Genomic DNA, 18,751 nt, shown 5'->3' with positions numbered 1-18,751 from the left:
AGTTAATTCAGGTGCAGGTACACATAAATAGTTACATAAATTATCATACATAGCAGCACATGTGTAATTAACTAGGATAACTCAAAAAAGTCAGTGATTCATTTCCACTGGGGTCTGTGAGGCAACACAAAATGTCACCTTAGTGTATCTATCATGACTAAATGCAATGTTGTAATTTTTAAACCCTAAGGTCAATTTACTTATGTATATTATAATACTTCCGTACATGGCTTAACATAATTGAATTCTTAATTAAGAAACATTATCATTCACTTTAGTTACATTAATCAACCTTCCTGCCTGATGCAACAATTAATATATTCATGGGGAAGCTCTAAACTCATACGGTATTACACAGCACTTAGGGAATGTGAAATAATTAGATACGATCAAATCAAGGGGGAAAGTAACTCCAATTCCTTGGATTAAGAGCTCTTAAAGTGTATCAGAGCATCCCCCTTAAGGCAGCAAAAGAGGTGCTACCAGGCTTTTTTAATCTAATTATCAATTACTGACAGGCTCAAAACTGCAATAATTTACAAAAATAAAAGCCAATAGCGTCCCCGAACTTTAAAATTGAAGCTAGAAGAGAGGAGCATCACTCACACTTAACACTCAATACTCGTACAAACTTAAATTACAGTGACAGACTACAACTTCAAAAATAAATGGCACTCCTGGGGGTAATTTACCGTCAAAATGGTGAGGAGACGCGAGAGAGTTTCCCAGTTATAGTAATATAATAGAGAGGGTGATGGTGGCCACATACAAAATAGTTACTCCAGAGATGTTGTTGTGGCTGCCCAGTCAACTTCCTCTCCTCACCTCATATATAATTATCCTTCACTCTTTTCTATGTCTTAATTTTTATTACGGTTGATATTCAATTATGTCATCTAAATCGGCTGGCTGTAACGTGAATCTCCATTATATTAAGAATTTATAAGTGAGACGTTGAGTCGCATGAAGATCTAAGATGCAACGTTTCTTGTCGAGTCGGGAAATGGAAATATATTCCCAGTTGTAATTTACAGGAATTTTTATGGACGCATATCTTCAAATAATTTCGTTTAGTGAGCACTGATTTACATGGGCTTAATAATAATTTGTTGAAATTTATGTATATAATTGTATATAATACTCAGCGAGGACCCTAATGGAAATACTTTGACTTTTTTTTAGGTTATCATAGGTAATTTACTCTATGTATGATAAATGTACTTATCAAAAAAAATCAAATTTTTCATTTCTTTGCAAAGTTTACAATGTGTGGTTTACATGTTACAAAATATTAAGTACAAAAAAAGCTACTAGCATGCCTAGGCATTTCGGGCAGACTAATATTAATTCTTACTGATTATATTCCATAAACACAAGTTATGTAGTGGTACATTTTAATATTCATTATTTCATATTATTACAAAAGTTAGGCAACCAAAAATGTACCTGTACCTACATAAACTTACTTAGGTTGTATTTATGTATATGACACGTCAGGAAAAAATATTGTCAAAAATATAAGCTTTATCCAGGACAGCCTAAAGCATGAAGGAGGTTCACCTCTAGTGAAAATTATAGGTACACAGCCTACCCTGACTTTACCTATTGTAAATAACTTATAGCCACTTACAAGGTTAAATTTAATAATACCTTACTAAAACATAAGGTAATATAAATAATTGAAAACTGCGTACATGTAAGCTACACTGTAATATTTATGTGACTGGATATATGTCTGTATAAATAAATCATTATAATTGTAACCAGATATAAACATGTAAATAGTTCATTATCATTAGACAATAATTAATAATAATGATAATGATAATCTTCATTTCTACAGTACATGTACAAGGTATAGAGGCCTAGCTGATATAAGTGACACTACTATATATAACTTTGAGGCCCAGTACCTGGACCCATCATTAAGTTTATTTAGGTACAGGTACACATACACACAACAATAAATTATCAGACATAGTAACATATATGTAAATTACCTAGGATAACCTAAAGAAGTCAAAATGTAGTTCCTGGACCCATTATGTGTAATGTTGAGGTACAGTCCCTGGACCCATTATGTGTCTCTGTAGTGTTTGAGATACAGTTCTTGGCCCCCATTATGTGCCTCTGTAATGTTGAGATACACTTCCTAGATCAATTATGTGCCTCTGTAATGTTCACGTATATTCCCTGAACCCATTATGTGCCTCCGTAATCGTTTGACCACCACCCACAGAATGAGTGTAAGGAGCATTATAAAAGATGTTAAAAGCCTTAGATAAAAGGCTTCGAGGTGAAATATTTAGATTTCTCCCTCAGGATGTCAGAATATTCCACTTTTGCAACCCCATCTTTTATAAATGCAACGACAGGCATGTATAACAATGCAGTATGATACATAAAGTAGCTTTAAATTTAGACAGTAGTTCTAAGGGCACATGTAGGTGCTGTAGGTACTCACTAGTGCCACATTATGTAGATTTTAAATGTGAAAGCGTAAATATAAGTAATTATATAATTTTCCATCTTGAAATTCCACTTACATTAAAACAACATCCTGAGGTGTATGGCTCCTCCTTATATATAAAGGAAAAATAGCGAAAGTCCTAACAATCTATTAAAAAGATACGCGGTATCTGGATGTAAGGATATATAAAACAGGTCCTTCACACTGAATATAAGGATAAACAACAGTACCTCTAGTCCCTCCACAATCTATTAGCTCGACGGGAAGAAAATGCACATATAAAGTTTGATCCAACACCATGACTCAAATATTATTATATTCATGGGAAAGCGCTAAAACCGTGAGGCTCGTCAAGCGCCTGGGGAATGGGAGGAAATCACTCTCTATGCAAGGGAAGGAAGGGTAAATTCAGGCACTAAAAGGAGGAGGATGGTACTCATCAATGCAAAGATCCAAGGTGTCACATACTTGGCACAATGCATGCTGATGGTGCTTCCTTCGTCAGGAGCCCTTCAGGGGGTTCCTTGATGCTGATGAGGGGCTCTTGATCTGGGGAGCAGGGTCTGTGCTACAATTCCCTGAATTAAGCCTGAATACCTTCCACCCTCCCCCACAGGCGCTATATAATCCCTCCGAGTTTAGTGCTCCCCTATGATAATAATAAAAATAATCTTGGTCAGGGGCACTATCTCCTGACATCTTATAATACATGATGTTAGGACTCCACCTCAGCATCCAGTTCAAAGTTCATTCTCTATAAGGATAACAATGCTGAGTTTACAGAATTTGGTTACTGTGTGGTTTACATGTAGTAAAATAATAATTACAGTGTACCACTAGAACACCTAGCATGGCAAGGCATTTCGGGCAGACTTAAATTAAATCTTAAGTTTAAAATATTACAAAATTATGAGGTAAGTTGGTATTATGGCTAAGTGACTAAATACTAGTTTGTGAGTTTAGCAATGTGAATGCTTTTGTTTTGTTTTATATAAATGGTTTAGAAGACTAAGTTGATGAATGAGACACTTGTACAACATTTTGGTATCTTTATTGTGGAAACGTTTCGCCAGCCAGTGGCTTGGAAATATAAACACGTTTCGCCAGCCAGTGGCTTCCTCGGGTCAATGCAAAGAACGGTGGAAGATGAGACTTTGAGGAAATCAGTCCTCAGCCTGGAGTCAATGTGTTAGTCCATCAATATTGATTAGTACAGCATATGGTTAGGCTACGTAGGTTTGTCAGGAAACAGGACAAGTGTTTTCTGACGAGGGTCTTAGTCATAGGATGGCCCGCAGCTGGAGCTTTCGGTCATCTGACAGAGGCCTTCCGCTGGCTTACCGGTTCACTCCACCTTTAAATATTAAAGTTATACAGCATATGCTCGGAAAAGGGGCTTATATTCTGCAGATAGGAGAGGTGAATCAGTTGGAGCTGGCGTGTTCTACTTCCACTAGGTTTAGTTTAATATGTATACTATGCACCCCATACCCATCCTGTGGGCGGAAGTGAAAAGATTACAGAAGTACATAATTGGTCCAGGGACTGGACTCCAAAGTTTTGATAGCTAAGCAAGTTACAGAGGTAATGAATTCACAATTACCAAGTTAATGAACTCACAATTTACAAAGGTAATGAACTCCTGGTAGGTCTGGTCACAATCATGACAAGTTACAAAGGTCATGCCTATAGGTTAGGCATGACCTAGTGTATTTTAAGATCTTGATACAGGGATTTCTTCAATGCTAAAAGCGTCATGTGTCCAACGTCTTATAACCAACATTGTCTTGATCTCAACACTGTTTTGATCCTATGATTGTTCTGACCCTAACAGTAAGATTATTCAGGTATAGGTGCACAACTGTACCTAAACAATTGAAGTTAAATCAATTTTACAAAATTGTTCACAGTGTACAGAATATCTTGCTGCCAATTTTGTCAAGATTGGGCCCCTCAAGGAAGGTTCCTTGATGTTGGTGAGGGGCTCTTGATTTAGGAAATTGGATCTGTGCTCCAGTTCCCCGAATTAAGCCTGAATGCCTTCCACCTCCCCCCCCCCAGTGTATAATCTAGCGCTTCCCCTTGATTATAATAATAATAATGTCAAGATTGGGACACAATCATAGTACTAGTAGTAGCCACAGTCAGTGGCCAGGCTTCAAACACCTTTTATTGTACAGCAATTAAGGAATGGAACAGACTGCCTGCACATGTCAAAGCCAGTCATAGCATCAACCAGTTCAAGAAGAGAAGCAAAAGTTGCTTAATGAATGTAGAGACAGAAAGGGAGAAGAATGATTTATTTTTTAACTAACACACGTGTAAATATAAATAACTCATTTTACCTTATTCCTCGTATATCTCTTTTAGAGCATAGTAATATCGCCTTTACAGTACAATAATAAGATATCTCCTTTATGGTATAATAATAAGGTATTAAAAGGAGTCTGAACCCAATGGAAATAAGTCACTGACTTTTTTGGGTTATCCTAGGTTCTCTACACATATGCTGCTATGTATGGTATAATCTATGTAACTGTATTTGTGTATACCTGAATAAACTTATTTACACATAAATAGTAACATAAATTATCATACATAGCACATGTGAAGATTACTCTTTTGATCTCAACATTTTCTTACATTTCAGCCAGGTTGATCAGGCCCTGATCCAACATGAGGCCTGGTCACAGACCGGACCGCGGGGGCGCTGACCCCCGAAACCCTCTCCAGTTATTCCAACACTCGTGATTCCAACACTTGATTCCAGCACTTTCCTGATTCCAACACTTAATTCCAACACTTGATTCCAACACCCTGTCTTGATTCCAACACTTGATTCCAACACCCACTGTCTTGATTAGTAAGTTAATTCAGGTATACACAAATACAATTACACAGATTATCATATATAGCAGCATATGTGTAGAGAACCTGGGATAACACCAAAAAGTCAGACAGGGTGACTTATTTCCACTGGGGTCCTGTTTTGATTCCAACACCCTCTGTCTTGATCCCAACACTATTGATCCTAACAATGTCTTGACCCCAACACTATTGATCCTAACAATGTGTTGATCCCAACACTAATGATCCTAACAATGTGTTGATCCCAACACTATTGATCCTAACAATGTCTTGATCCCAACACTATTGATCCTAACTGTCTTGATCCCAACACCATTGATCCTAACAATGTCTTGATCCCAACACTATTGATCCTAACAATGTCTTGACCCCAACACTATTGATCCTAATAATGTCTTGACCCCAACACTATTGATCCTAACAATGTCTTGATCCCAACACTATTGATCCTAACAATGTCTTGATCCCAACACTATTGATCCTAACGATGTCTTGACCCCAACACTAATGATCCTAACAATGTCTTGATCCCAACACTATTGATCCTAACAATGTCTTGACCCCAACACTATTGATCCTAACAATGTCTTGACCCCAACACTATTGATCCTAACAATGTCTTGACACCAACACTATTGATCCTAACAATGTCTTCACCCCAACACTATTGATCCTAACAATGTCTTGATCCCAACACTATTGATCCTAACAATGTCTTGATCCCAACACTATTGATCCTAACAATGTCTTGACCCCAACACTATTGATCCTAACAATGTCTTGATCCCAACACTATTAATCCTAACAATGTCTTGACCCCAACACTATTGATCCTAACAATGTCTTGACCCCAACACTATTGATCCTAACAATGTCTTGACCCCAACACTATTGATCCTAACAATGTCTTGACCCCAACACTATTGATCCTAACAATGTCTTGACCCCAACACTATTGATCCTAACAATGGCTTGACCCCAACACTATTGATCCTAACAATGTCTTGACCCCAACACTATTGATCCTAACTGTCTTGACCCCAACACTATTGATCCTAACAATGTCTTGACCCCAACACTATTGATCCTAACAATGTCTTGATCCCAACACTATTGATCCTAACAATGTCTTGATCCCAACACTATTGATCCTAACAATGTCTTGACCCCAACACTATTGATCCTAACAATGTCTTGATCCCAACACTATTGATCCTAACAATGTCTTGACCCCAACACTATTGATCCTAACAATGTCTTGACCCCAACACTATTGATCCTAACAATGTCTTGATCCCAACACTATTGATCCTAACAATGTCTTGACCCCAACACTATTGATCCTAACAATGTCTTGACCCCAACACTATTGATCCTAACAATGTCTTGATCCCAACACTATTGATCCTAACAATGTCTTGATCCCAACACTATTGATCCTAACAATGTCTTGATCCCAACACTATTGATCCTAACAATGTCTTGATCCCAACACTATTGATCCTAACAATGTCTTGACCCCAACACTATTGATCCTAACAATGTCTTGACCCCAACACTATTGATCCTAAGAATGTCTTGACCCCAACACTATTGATCCTAACTGTCTTGACCCCAACACTATTGATCCTAAGAATGTCTTGACCCCAACACTATTGATCCTAACAATGTCTTGACCCCAACACTATTGATCCTAACAATGTCTTGACCCCAACACTATTGATCCTAACAATGTCTTGACCCCAACACTATTGATCCTAACTGTCTTGACCCCAACACTATTGATCCTAACAATGTCTTGACCCCAACACTATTGATCCTAACAATGTCTTGACCCCAACACTATTGATCCTAACAATGTCTTGACCCCAACACTATTGATCCTAACAATGTCTTGACCCCAACACTATTGATCCTAACAATGTCTTGACCCCAACACGAGCCCAACAATATCCGCCTTGGGCCAGGCCCCCCGGGGCATATTTCGGTACCAGTTCCCCTCAAGAAGGGAATTTCCCCGATGCTGGTGAAGGGTTCTTGATCTGAAGACCTGGAGCTGTCCTCCCCTTCCCCGGATCAAACCTGCCTCTCAACTCCCCCAGGTAAGCCCTCACGGGTTTAGATGACTCAGTGAGGCTGGACGGCTCGTACGTGGAGCTGCTAACGGCATTTCCTCCTCTCTTCTTGAAGAAAATAAAGGAAGAGTTGATGTGAGGAGAAAGCAAAGAAATATTTAAGAAGTTGAAGAGTCTTGGAAGGTGAAAGAAGTGTCGTGGACGGTGATAATGTAAGATATAATGAAGAAAAGGCCACTCTGCTGACAGGTCTTCCTCCGGGTTAGAGTTTTTTTTTAATATGTATTTTTGCAGACTTACATTTTGACAGCATTTACAATAATTTTATTATTATTATAACTTTCATTGGTGATGCATTAATGAGGTTTTAAATATAGTTAACAAAGTTGGTGTGATTTATTTCCATTAACGACCCGTTGTTTCCAGATTTTTCTGAATTATAAGACAAGTCGTGATTTTTAGAAATTATCAGTTTTACTTATAGACATTTTTAGTGTATATAACTAAATGCATTTAAGTAAATCCATTCAGTTATAAAATAAAAAATAGTGATTTGTTTCCTGGCAGCTGGCCACAGCTGTCATGGTAGTCTTGCTTAAATCTTTATTTAGTACATCAGTAAGAAGTAGTTTATGTATATATAAATACTTTGTATTTCTACCTGGATAATTATAAATTACATATAGATAATACCAGTGATCTCATCGATGTTACTAAGTCACCGATTAGTGATCAATAGATAAGAATCCTCTGATATTTTCTTACTGACGAAGAGTTCTTCCATATATAAATTAAGTTACATTATCGATAACCTCTAACTTAATCTAATTTAAGCCTAAATTATATTGTTGGATAAGACTTGGTTATTTAATTAAGTCACCGAATCTGCCGCCTGGATAACTCACTGACGATGGTAATTTGAAAAGTCGTTGACTTCACTTCATGCCTATAGAATAGAATAGATATACAGTGTTTAGTTCTTTATTTTTTATAATAATAATAATACTTAGAGATACAGCAGTCACAGTTTATGATCACTTAACCTAGGGTAACCATAATGTTCCTGAACAGCATATCTTGAGTTAGTGGTATGATCCCTATAGGTTGAGCATTTCCCCTTAAGTTATTTAGGCACAGGTACACGTAAGTACAATTTGTAAGTTATACATAATGTAAATTACCTAGGATAATCCCCCAAAAAAGTCATCTAAGTTGCTCATTTCCACTGGGACCCTAGAACATAATTTATTGTTTCCTCAGCAGGTTTTAAATCCACTGGGGTTCCCATTTAATTTCTCATCAGTACACATATGCATGTCATTTTTAATGAAAATGAAAAATAATTTTATGCCCAAATAGCTACAGTAAAGCTCAAAAAAGTTACAAATGCAAACTTACCCAATGTTACCTAACTCAGTGGTAGAGCATTGGGCTCTATAACTGAATTTTAAGTATCACCTTGCTTGATTCTCAAGCAAGGTGATACTCATAAAGACAATCTATTATCTAGCATGTAACCTAATCTACAATAATGTTAATATTACCTAGCATAATTTAAGGCCAACAACTTAGCCAAAATACTGTACATACTTAGATCTGTACATTGTACATTGAATCAGATTGCCTCTTTATATAGCCTATGAAGCAAATGTTCTAATACTGCATTATAGTATGTTTTTATTGGTCTTCATGTGGTATTATGGTACTGTTTAACAATGATTTAATACAACAGATGGACAAGTGTCTCATGTCAAGGAGCCCACACTCAATGCTTCAAGAGGCAGTGTGAAATGCAGAGCAGTTGAAGCATCATACTGTACTGTACTGTACTATAGAATAAGCTGCCATGGACTTTTCTGGTAAGAAATTTGTATATTGTAAGGTTGGATAAACAAATACTGTAATGTGAATGTGTATTTTTCCTAAGATTAGGTTTTTCTGATGTGATGGCCTACAATCATCCTCACTGCTACCTTCCATATATTCTTAGGCCCCTAGTACCCTCACTATAAAACAGAGGGTGGTACACTTATGCAAAGAGTGATTTGGCATCTTTGATGAGATAAAAGGAAGGAATGGGAGAGGAGAGAACAAGGAGGGAGGATAAAGGATTGGGAAACAATAGAGAGGGAGGGAACAGAAAGGAAGGAAGTAGTCTTGTTGCTATTGTGTCATACAATGGGAGAAAAGGTGGGAGTAATTGAAAGTGGAAGTGAGAATGCAAGAGAGGGAAGGACATCAGGGAATGGTATAGAATGGGCACAGGGGAAGGGAAGAGGAGAGAGAGGACTTCTTTGAGTATCATTTATTTTTTTTTTATTTCATTGTTATAAAAATAAACGAAATTGGCATGGAATATTATGGCCCAGGCATGCATCTCCGGTTATAACATGGGTATCTATTGGAAAGTAATTGGCAAAGTTCGGAACACCCAAGTAGTGAATAATTTTCAGAAACATAACAATGTTTTAGGTTTGGGCCTTACTCTATATTAGTACTGTATATATAATCTTCCATAATAGCAAACATGTTATTGTATAACCAAGGTAGAACATTTTAAGGAGACTAAAAAAGAACATTTTAAAGAGTTAATACATGTCTCATTGAATGCAGTGTCATCTGATATTGTGGTGGAGCTCCTTGAGGTTGCTATCAACCTAATACTGTACACCAGAGAAATTTATCCTCAATCAGTTTTTCAAAGAAGAAAAAAGTACAGCATCCCCGTACAGGTAAGATATTGTGTATAGTATAATTTTTTTGTATACGTACCAGTAGTTAATTAATATAACCTTGATTATACTGCCTGGTATTTAGTCATATAAAGATTAGCAGTTAATAGTTCTTTGTCTTGTGTACCTTTTCACAAGTGTTGTTGGATTTGTCCTGTAGGAGCAAGCTAACTTGTACCAAGACTGAAGAACAGTATTAATATAAAAGAGGATTTGAAAGAATCATACTACATACTCCCATAGCCTCTTCTAATTTATGTATCAATCTCTTAAAAAATTACCACTCAAGATTGGTATTATCTTCAGAGACAAATAAGCCCATATTCATCTTGATAATTAACATTAGGGTGGTGAAGGGGACAGATGTACAATATACTTTCTACAAACTCTTGTATACTTTATATTTTTTCTGCACTTTGCATTGCCATGAATATATTGATTTGTACTTTGTATGTACAATATATCCTAACTTTTTCATTACATTGTCATACATTGTTATACAGCGCAACAATGAACTGGGAGATAATTTTATGGTCCTTGTTTAATGTAAATAAATATGTTTATCAGTCACTGTAAGTCATTGATACATATATACAGGGTATCAATAATAAAAAAATTAAGAATATATTTATAATAAATTGGCTTCTTTCTTCAGATGTGTATTCACCCAGGGCTGCGGTCGTATATTGGTGAATGTGTAAGCTCAATTCGTCCAGTTTTGGAGAAAGGTGAAGTAGAAAAGGTTGTTGTTGCAGTACTGTCAACTGAGGGAGTCCCAGTTGAAAAGTTTGTATTTGAAATTGTGCAGAAGCCGACTAAACCTCATGAGATCAAGTACGTGCAATATATCATTTCTGTTCAGCTGTTGCCATTTCTTTTTGTACCACCATATCAAATATAATTATAATGGCTATCATATACTATGCATTTGGATTAATTTTGCTCATATGTAGTACAGTGCTCTATTTTTTTTTTTTTTTTTTTTTTTTCAACAAGTCGGTCGTCTCCCACCGAGGCAGGGTGACCCAAAAAAGAAAGAAAATCCCCAAAAAGAAAATATTTTCATCATCATTCAACACTTTCACCACACTCACACATTATCACTGCTTTTGCAGAGGTGCCCAGAATACAACAGTTTAGAAGCATATACGTATAAAGATACACAACATATCCCTCCAAACTGCCAATATCCCAAACCACTCCTTTAAAGTGCAGGCATTGTACTTCCCATTTCCAGGACTCAAGTCCGACTATATGAAAATAACCGGTTTCCCTGAATTCCTTCACTAAATATTACCCTGCTCACACTCCAACAGATCGTCAGGTCCCAAGTATCATTCGTCTCCATTCACTCCTATCTAACACGCTCATGCACGCTTGCTGGAAGTCCAAGCCCCTCGCCCACAAAACCTCCTTTACCCCCTCTTTCCAACCCTTTCGAGGACGACCCCTACCCCTCTTTCCTTCCCCTATAGATTTATATGCTTTCCATGTCATTCTACTTTGATCCATTCTCTCTAAATGACCAAACCACCTCAACAACCCCTCTTCTGCCCTCTGACTAATGCTTTTATTAACTCCACACCTTCTCCTAATTTCCACACTCCGAATTTTCTGCATAATATTTACACCACACATTGCCCTTAGACAGGACATCTCCACTGCCTCCAACCGTCTCCTCGCTGCTGCATTTACCACCCAAGCTTCACATCCATATAAGAGTGTTGGTACTACTATACTTTCATACATTCCCTTCTTTGCCTCCATAGATAACGTTTTTTGACTCCACATATACCTCAACGCACCACTCACCTTTTTTCCCTCATCAATTCTATGATTAACCTCATCCTTCATAAATCCATCCGCCGACACGTCAACTCCCAAGTATCTGAAAACATTCACTTCTTCCATACTCCTCCTCCCCAATTTGATATCCAATTTTTCTTTATCTAAATCATTTGATACCCTCATCACCTTACTCTTTTCTATGTTCACTTTCAACTTTCTACCTTTACACACATTCTCAAACTCATCCACTAACCTTTGCAATTTTTCTTTAGAATCTCCCATAAGCACAGTATCATCAGCAAAAAGTAACTGTGTCAATTCCCATTTTGAATTTGATTCCCCATAATTTAATCCTACCCCTCTCCCGAACACCCTAGCATTTACTTCTTTTACAACCCCATCTATAAATATATTAAACAACCATGGTGACATTACACATCCCTGTCTAAGACCTACTTTTACCGGGAAGTATTCTCCCTCTCTTCTACACACCCTAACCTGAGCCTCACTATCCTCATAAAAGCTCTTTACAGCATTTAGTAACTTACCACCTACCAGTGCTCTATGTATACATTAATTATAAGAAACCTTTATGGATATATAAATAATTTCTAAATTTTACGTGACTGAGAATTATTTCTGCAATGCACATGAGTTAAGTTATTTTTATATTTTGAAATATGTAATTTAAATAATAAAGGTAATTGTCATCCAGTTTCTCATGTCATTTCCATGAAACTATATTATTTCATATATTATATCTTCCTATTTTTATTTGCTCTTTCACAATCTTACATTGATGTCTTAGTGCTGAAGGGCTAGTGATCCAAGGAATTGGAGCTATCCTCACATTCAGATAAAGAATCTTTATTCTACATCCTTCCTTGGATCAAGCTTAATTATGGGTTACACCAATACATAAAGGTGGTGACCCTACAGACTTAAACAACTATAGGCCAATATCAAACTTACCATTGCTATCCAAAATCTTTCAGAAACTCGTGCACAGGAGACTATATTCATTTATAACTGCACAAAACATACTCAACCCCTGCCAATTTGGATTCAGGAAAAATAAAAGCACTAATGATGCAATCATAAAAATGCTAGATCTGCTTTACACAGCATTGGAAAATAAGGAATATCCACTAGGAATTTTTATTGACCTAAGAAAAGCTTTTGATATAGACCACGACATCCTACTCCACAAACTTGACCATTACGGTATAAGAGGCCATGCGCTTGCTTATTTCAGATCTTACCATACTAATAGGTATCAGTATGTCACCATTAAAGACACAGCATCAACAACACGGCCACTTGATACTGGAGTTCCGCAGGGAAGTGTCCTTGGTCCCCTGCTCTTCCTCATATACATCAATGATCTTCCAAAAGTATCCCAACACCTGAAACCCATTCTCTTTGCTGACGACACGACTTATGTCATCTCTCACCCTAATCTTGCCACCCTCAACGCCATTGTTAACGAGGAGCTGATCAAAATATCGACTTGGATGACAGCCAATAATCTTACGCTTAACACTGACAAAACCTACTATATTATGTTTGGTAGCAGAGCAGGAGATGCACAAATTAACATTAAGATCGACAACACTCTAATTACCAGACATAATGGGGGCAAATTCCTAGGCCTATACCTTGACAACAACCTGAATTTCAGCACCCATATCCAACACATAACCAAAAAAGTATCCAGAACAGTTGGGATCCTCTCCAAGATACGATACTACGTGCCGCAAAATGCCCTTCTCACACTATACCACTCACTTATTTATCCATACCTCACCTATGCTATTTGTGCTTGGGGATCAACTGCAGCAACACACCTAAAGTCAATAATAACCCAACAAAAAGCTGCAGTAAGAATAATCACTAAATCCCATCCCTGGCAACACCCCCCCCCACTATTCATAGATCTAAACTTACTCCCTGTTCAGTACATCCACACTTACTACTGTGCAATCTACATCTACAGGGCCTTAAACTCCAATATCAACCTTGACCTAAAATGCTTTCTTGATAGTTGTGACAGAACCCACAGGCATAACACCAGACACAAACATCTCTACGACATTCCCCGTGTCCGACTAAACCTATACAAAAATTCAATGTATGTCAAAGGCCCTAAAATCTGGAACACCCTACCTGAGAACTCTAGAACTGCAGACACATTCATCACCTTCAAAACTACCATTAGAAAACATCTTATCTCCCTGATACACCCCGTCAACTAACTACACGAATACCACCTGGTGGTTCACACTTACATTCACTCACCCATTTGACCATAAACAGAAATATTAATCTCAATCTTAAAATAATGAATCCTGTGATACTCCAATACTGAAACTATGTACTGTGCCAAAACAAAAGAATTCACATTGCTAAACTCACAAACTAGTATTTAGTCACTTAGCCATAATACCAACTTACCTCATAATTTGTAATATTTTAAAATTAAGAATTAAACTAAGTCTGCCTGAAATGCCTAGCCATGCTAGGTGTTCTAGTGGTACACTCTGTAATCATTATTTTACTACCTGTAAACCACACAATAACCAAATTCTGTAAACTCAGCATTGTAATCCTTATAGAGAATAAACTTTGAATTTAATTGAATTGAATTGAATTCCTCAGGCTTAGTATGACCCTTATAAGTTTAGTGCTTTATCATATCTGGGCACCTTCACAGAGACAGTAATTATGTGTAAATGATGGTGACAGGGTTGAGTGAATGTGAAAGCGTTTCTTTCTTTCTTTTTTAGGTCGTCCTGCCTCGGTGGGAGACTGCTGACATGTTTTAAAAAAAAATATTTTCCCTCACCCCAGCCAGTCATTATTCTTTGCACATATTAAGGGTTGTACCTCAAAACATTGTTGCCCACTTCATTTATCTAATAAAGAACATTTACAGTACGTATACTTAGTGCCTTTCACAGACAACCTCACTAAATGAAATATAGCAAATTTATGAAAATTTGTTACTTGTGTGACTCCATATCTAATCAAAAGAAGTTTGTGTTAAATTTTTTAATAACCTGCAGGAAAGACCCGCAGTTGTTACGTATGGAAGAGGCTTTGCGAGCTTTCTGCCTCAAACTGAGCATCAGTGACTCCCTCTTGCAACCTCTTCCCCCTGGCTGCTCTTTCGCAGTTCATATCCATGTTCCTGAACATGTACCAGCTGTCATGAGTTCAGGGAATCAGTACCAGGTGAGAAGATGACACCTCTCAGTATTTAGTGCTACTGTGTTCTGCTCTATACAGTATAGGTATCAAGCTTATCAGGAAACACGTCTCGATGCAGGTTTCAGTCACGTGATAACCTACTCAGGGATTCAACAGCTGCTAGTGTCCCAGTCCTAGGGATCCATCACACTTAAAAAACCATGAGTTATCTGCGCCTCTAATATAGTTAGCTGGTGGGGTTATGCACAATACTGAACTAAACTTTGGTAAATGATACTGACAAAGTTGTTTAAAAAGACATGTGAGCAAACAGTAGGACATTTGTAATAATGTTGGTAGAATTACCGACAATATGTAAAGTAAAAGGACACAAGTTCAACTAATGTGACATTTTATTGTGGCAACATTTCGCTCTCCAGGAGCTTTGTCAAGCCGATGGTATCGGCTTGACAAAGCTCCTGGTGGGCGAAACGTTGCCACAATAAAATGTCACATTAGTTGCACATGTGTCCTTTCACTTTACTAGGACATTTATTGGAAAACACTTTGGTCCCAGGACCTAAATGATTTCTAATAAATATGTCTTAGTGTTTCCTCATATGTCTTTAAACCACAATACTAAACTCAAAAATTAATGGTAGTTTATTATAAATATCTACTGGGTGTGTGAAATATTTGTGCAATATAGCATACTGACAGTAAATACAGTAATTAGTATTTACTTGTCATGTTTGGATGACCTGATTTCTGACATGCCAGTATGCTACAAATATTTGTGCTGTATAGCTCTTGTGGCTTAGTGGTTTGGAGGGATATGTTGTGTATCTTTATACGTATATGCTTCTAAACTGTTGTATTCTGAGCACCTCTGCAAAAACAGTGATAATGTGTGAGTGTGGTGAAAGTGTTGAATGATGATGAAAGCATTTTCTTTTTGGGGATTTTCTTTCTTTTTTGGGTCACCCTGCCTCGGTGGGAGACGGCCGACTTGTTAAAAAAAAAAAATATTTGTATTAACCCTTGATCTTGTGTTAAGTGATAAATATTGTCAGGTATAGAGTACTATACATGTATTTGAACCATTTCAACTAGATTTGTATGAACCATTATTCTTTGAAAGTGGAAATTTTCTACAGAAAATAAATAAGCTATGTAATTTACATACTGTGTTTATCTTTAAAGTGCCTTAAACCCATGTACAGATTTGTTGTTCAGTCTTGTCACTTCTCTCACTCACCTTGCACTTCATCTGCCTCTTATTCTCACTGTAGCTACCACTAAAACATGATCTGACATACTATACTCGATGGAGACCAATGGTTTGGTATAAATTACTGACATGATAGAAAAATAAAAGCAAATGCAATATAATGCAATCCTTTATTGACTACATATTGTACTCCACTAAAAACAAGCACAACCAAAAGTCTGTCTATCAATCTTTTATCTGTCAATATGTAGTATAGCAAACTGTTATCACTGTGCAGCTCATCATAACTCATATACTGCTTGATTCCTTTTTTCTTAAAAAAAGTATGATCTATTAGTAAACCTCTTTCTATACATAATTCAGTTAGATATTCCCTATGTTGTTTGCATCTGTCACTTCAAGCTTAATCTACTCTGCAGTCTATAATAGTCTCTCCGACTTTTACATTTAGTTTTCCCACAACACATTTTTTTACTTAGTTCAATACTTAATAAACATTTGCATAGCACTGCCCAAAACCCCTCTTCATTCCTCGTTTCCAAGTGCATAAATACTTAACTATAACCTACTTCTTACATCCCATCTTATCCTAATCCACATAATTCTTAAACAGTTGCCACTATTGCCACCACTCCTTCTTTAGCTAACTCTAGTTCTTTCAGATACACCTGATTTAATCCCATTTGCTCCTGCTGATACTCAAATTGACAACACTATTTCTTGTCCCTTAGGATTTCCCATGGGTAGAAGCTGAGAAGGAACAAACGGAGGTGCACGACCCACACATTGTGCCTCTCAAAACACTGAGAACGGAGTTGTGCAGAATGCAACTGTATGTTGAAGAGAGCAGCAAAAAACAAAGCTCAAGCGAATAAGGTTATAATCCATGGTTGTTATAACAACATAAAATGTGTGCTCATCATCAGTAGAGGAAAATCCTGTTACTATATTTTATGGCAACCAAGATGCTATGGTGTCAAGGATGCCCTCCCCCCCAATTCTGATTTGCTAAATTTTGGAAAAAAAGATAAATGGTACTTCGGCCTCTAAGACGCTGGTAAATTTTCGAGACTTATTTTTAGAAAAAATAGCATCTTCGATGCTGTAACATACAGTATAGCTCTACAAGTCATCCATGACTAAAAGTCATTGTAATGAAAATAAGATACAATGCATAGTATAGTGAATAATACATAGTATAATGTAAGGTATGAGATCCTTTTATGGAGACAGTGTGTAATGTATATGATCCTTTTATATAAATGGTGCTCTCTTGTAAGTCTTCCTGTTTATATTTATGATTGATAACAATTCAGTGGGACTGAATTTGAGAATACTTATTTATGTGTATATACTTTATTTATTTATTCCAAAACAGTATTCTAATTATTTCATAAAACCAATAAATATTTCTGTAATTGATTTTTGTATTTTTGCAAGATGACTTTTGTTTTACTGTAAATATAAAAAAAAGGACAAACTTGCTAAATGAGCTTTTTATAAATATTAGTTTTATTGTATGGATGAGAAAAATATATAAACATTATATGATTGAATGTGTTACCTTTATTTTAGATACTGCACTGTATACTGTACATTATTTATTTTACATCACAAGAAATTATTTCATGATGACTCGGTTCTTTAAAAAAAATCAAAGTTATATGCTGTATAGTTTAATAAATGTTTTATTAACTTAGATTTATTTTAATCCAAATTGTCTTACAGAATAAACGTTTTTTTATTACATATTACACTGAAGGTGAATAAGGAGAACGAAAATTAAATATGCAAATGCTGTTAGAGGTGTTAAGTTGTAATGTCAATACTGTGGCATATATGTATGTATGTATTCCTATGTTCACAATGTTAGCAATTTGACCAGAGTGAGAACTTTCTCTTCATATTTTCCACTTACAACTGGTACCATGGGGAAGTGGAACAGAAGAACTGGAACCATGGGGAAGTGGAACAGAAGAACTGGTATCATGGGGAAGTGGAACAGAAGAACTGGTACTATGGGGAAGTGGAACAGAAGAACTGGTACCATGGGGAAGTGGAACAGAAGAACTGGTACCATGTGTCATTCCTGTGTGGTTCATTTCATCGTAGAAAATTGTATTTATTTAGTGTTAAGTAAAGACTGATGAATGTCCAAAATGATGTATGGAGATGATGCAACACATGCTGTTATCAGCATTTTCCTGTTGCCCATAGAGCTGAATGATCCAAATGGGTTTTCTTTCTTCTGCCTTGGGTATTTAGTCCATTACTATTATTTTTTTCCCCTCTGTGTTCTTGTTCCTACCCTTTGTGAGCCCCTAGCTTGCTTGCAGTGCTCTTCTTTCCTAGTCCTTAACTCCACTAATACTACCTCTACCACTACTTTACTTCCTAT

The 18,751-nt window shown here is 36.7% G+C and overlaps 1 protein-coding gene across 3 annotated transcripts; it reads left to right on the top strand.

Annotated features, from left to right (window-relative positions):
- The first annotated feature begins 7,451 nt into the window (after nt 1-7,451).
- On the top strand, nt 7,452-18,052 carry PolZ2 (DNA polymerase zeta subunit 2). 3 transcript variants are annotated; one of them, XM_053792225.2, is made up of 6 exons: nt 7,452-7,625; nt 9,146-9,272; nt 10,027-10,145; nt 10,801-10,979; nt 14,999-15,167; nt 17,085-18,052. In XM_053792225.2, the coding sequence occupies exons 2-6, from the start codon at nt 9,260-9,262 to the stop codon at nt 17,226-17,228; spliced, it is 624 nt and encodes a 207-aa protein (XP_053648200.1). In that variant the 5' UTR covers nt 7,452-7,625; nt 9,146-9,259; the 3' UTR covers nt 17,229-18,052. The 3 variants fall into 3 exon arrangements, with proteins under 3 accessions (XP_053648200.1, XP_053648199.1, XP_053648201.1); XM_053792224.2 differs by having other exon boundaries at nt 7,452-7,674; XM_053792226.2 differs by lacking the exon at nt 7,452-7,625 and adding an exon at nt 8,013-8,326.
- Nucleotides 18,053-18,751: the final 699 nt, after the last annotated feature.

Source organism: Cherax quadricarinatus, chromosome 61 (genome assembly GCF_038502225.1).
Source record: "Cherax quadricarinatus isolate ZL_2023a chromosome 61, ASM3850222v1, whole genome shotgun sequence".
Lineage (NCBI taxonomy): Eukaryota > Metazoa > Arthropoda > Malacostraca > Decapoda > Parastacidae > Cherax > Cherax quadricarinatus.
This window is presented reverse-complemented; position numbering and strand designations above follow the sequence as displayed.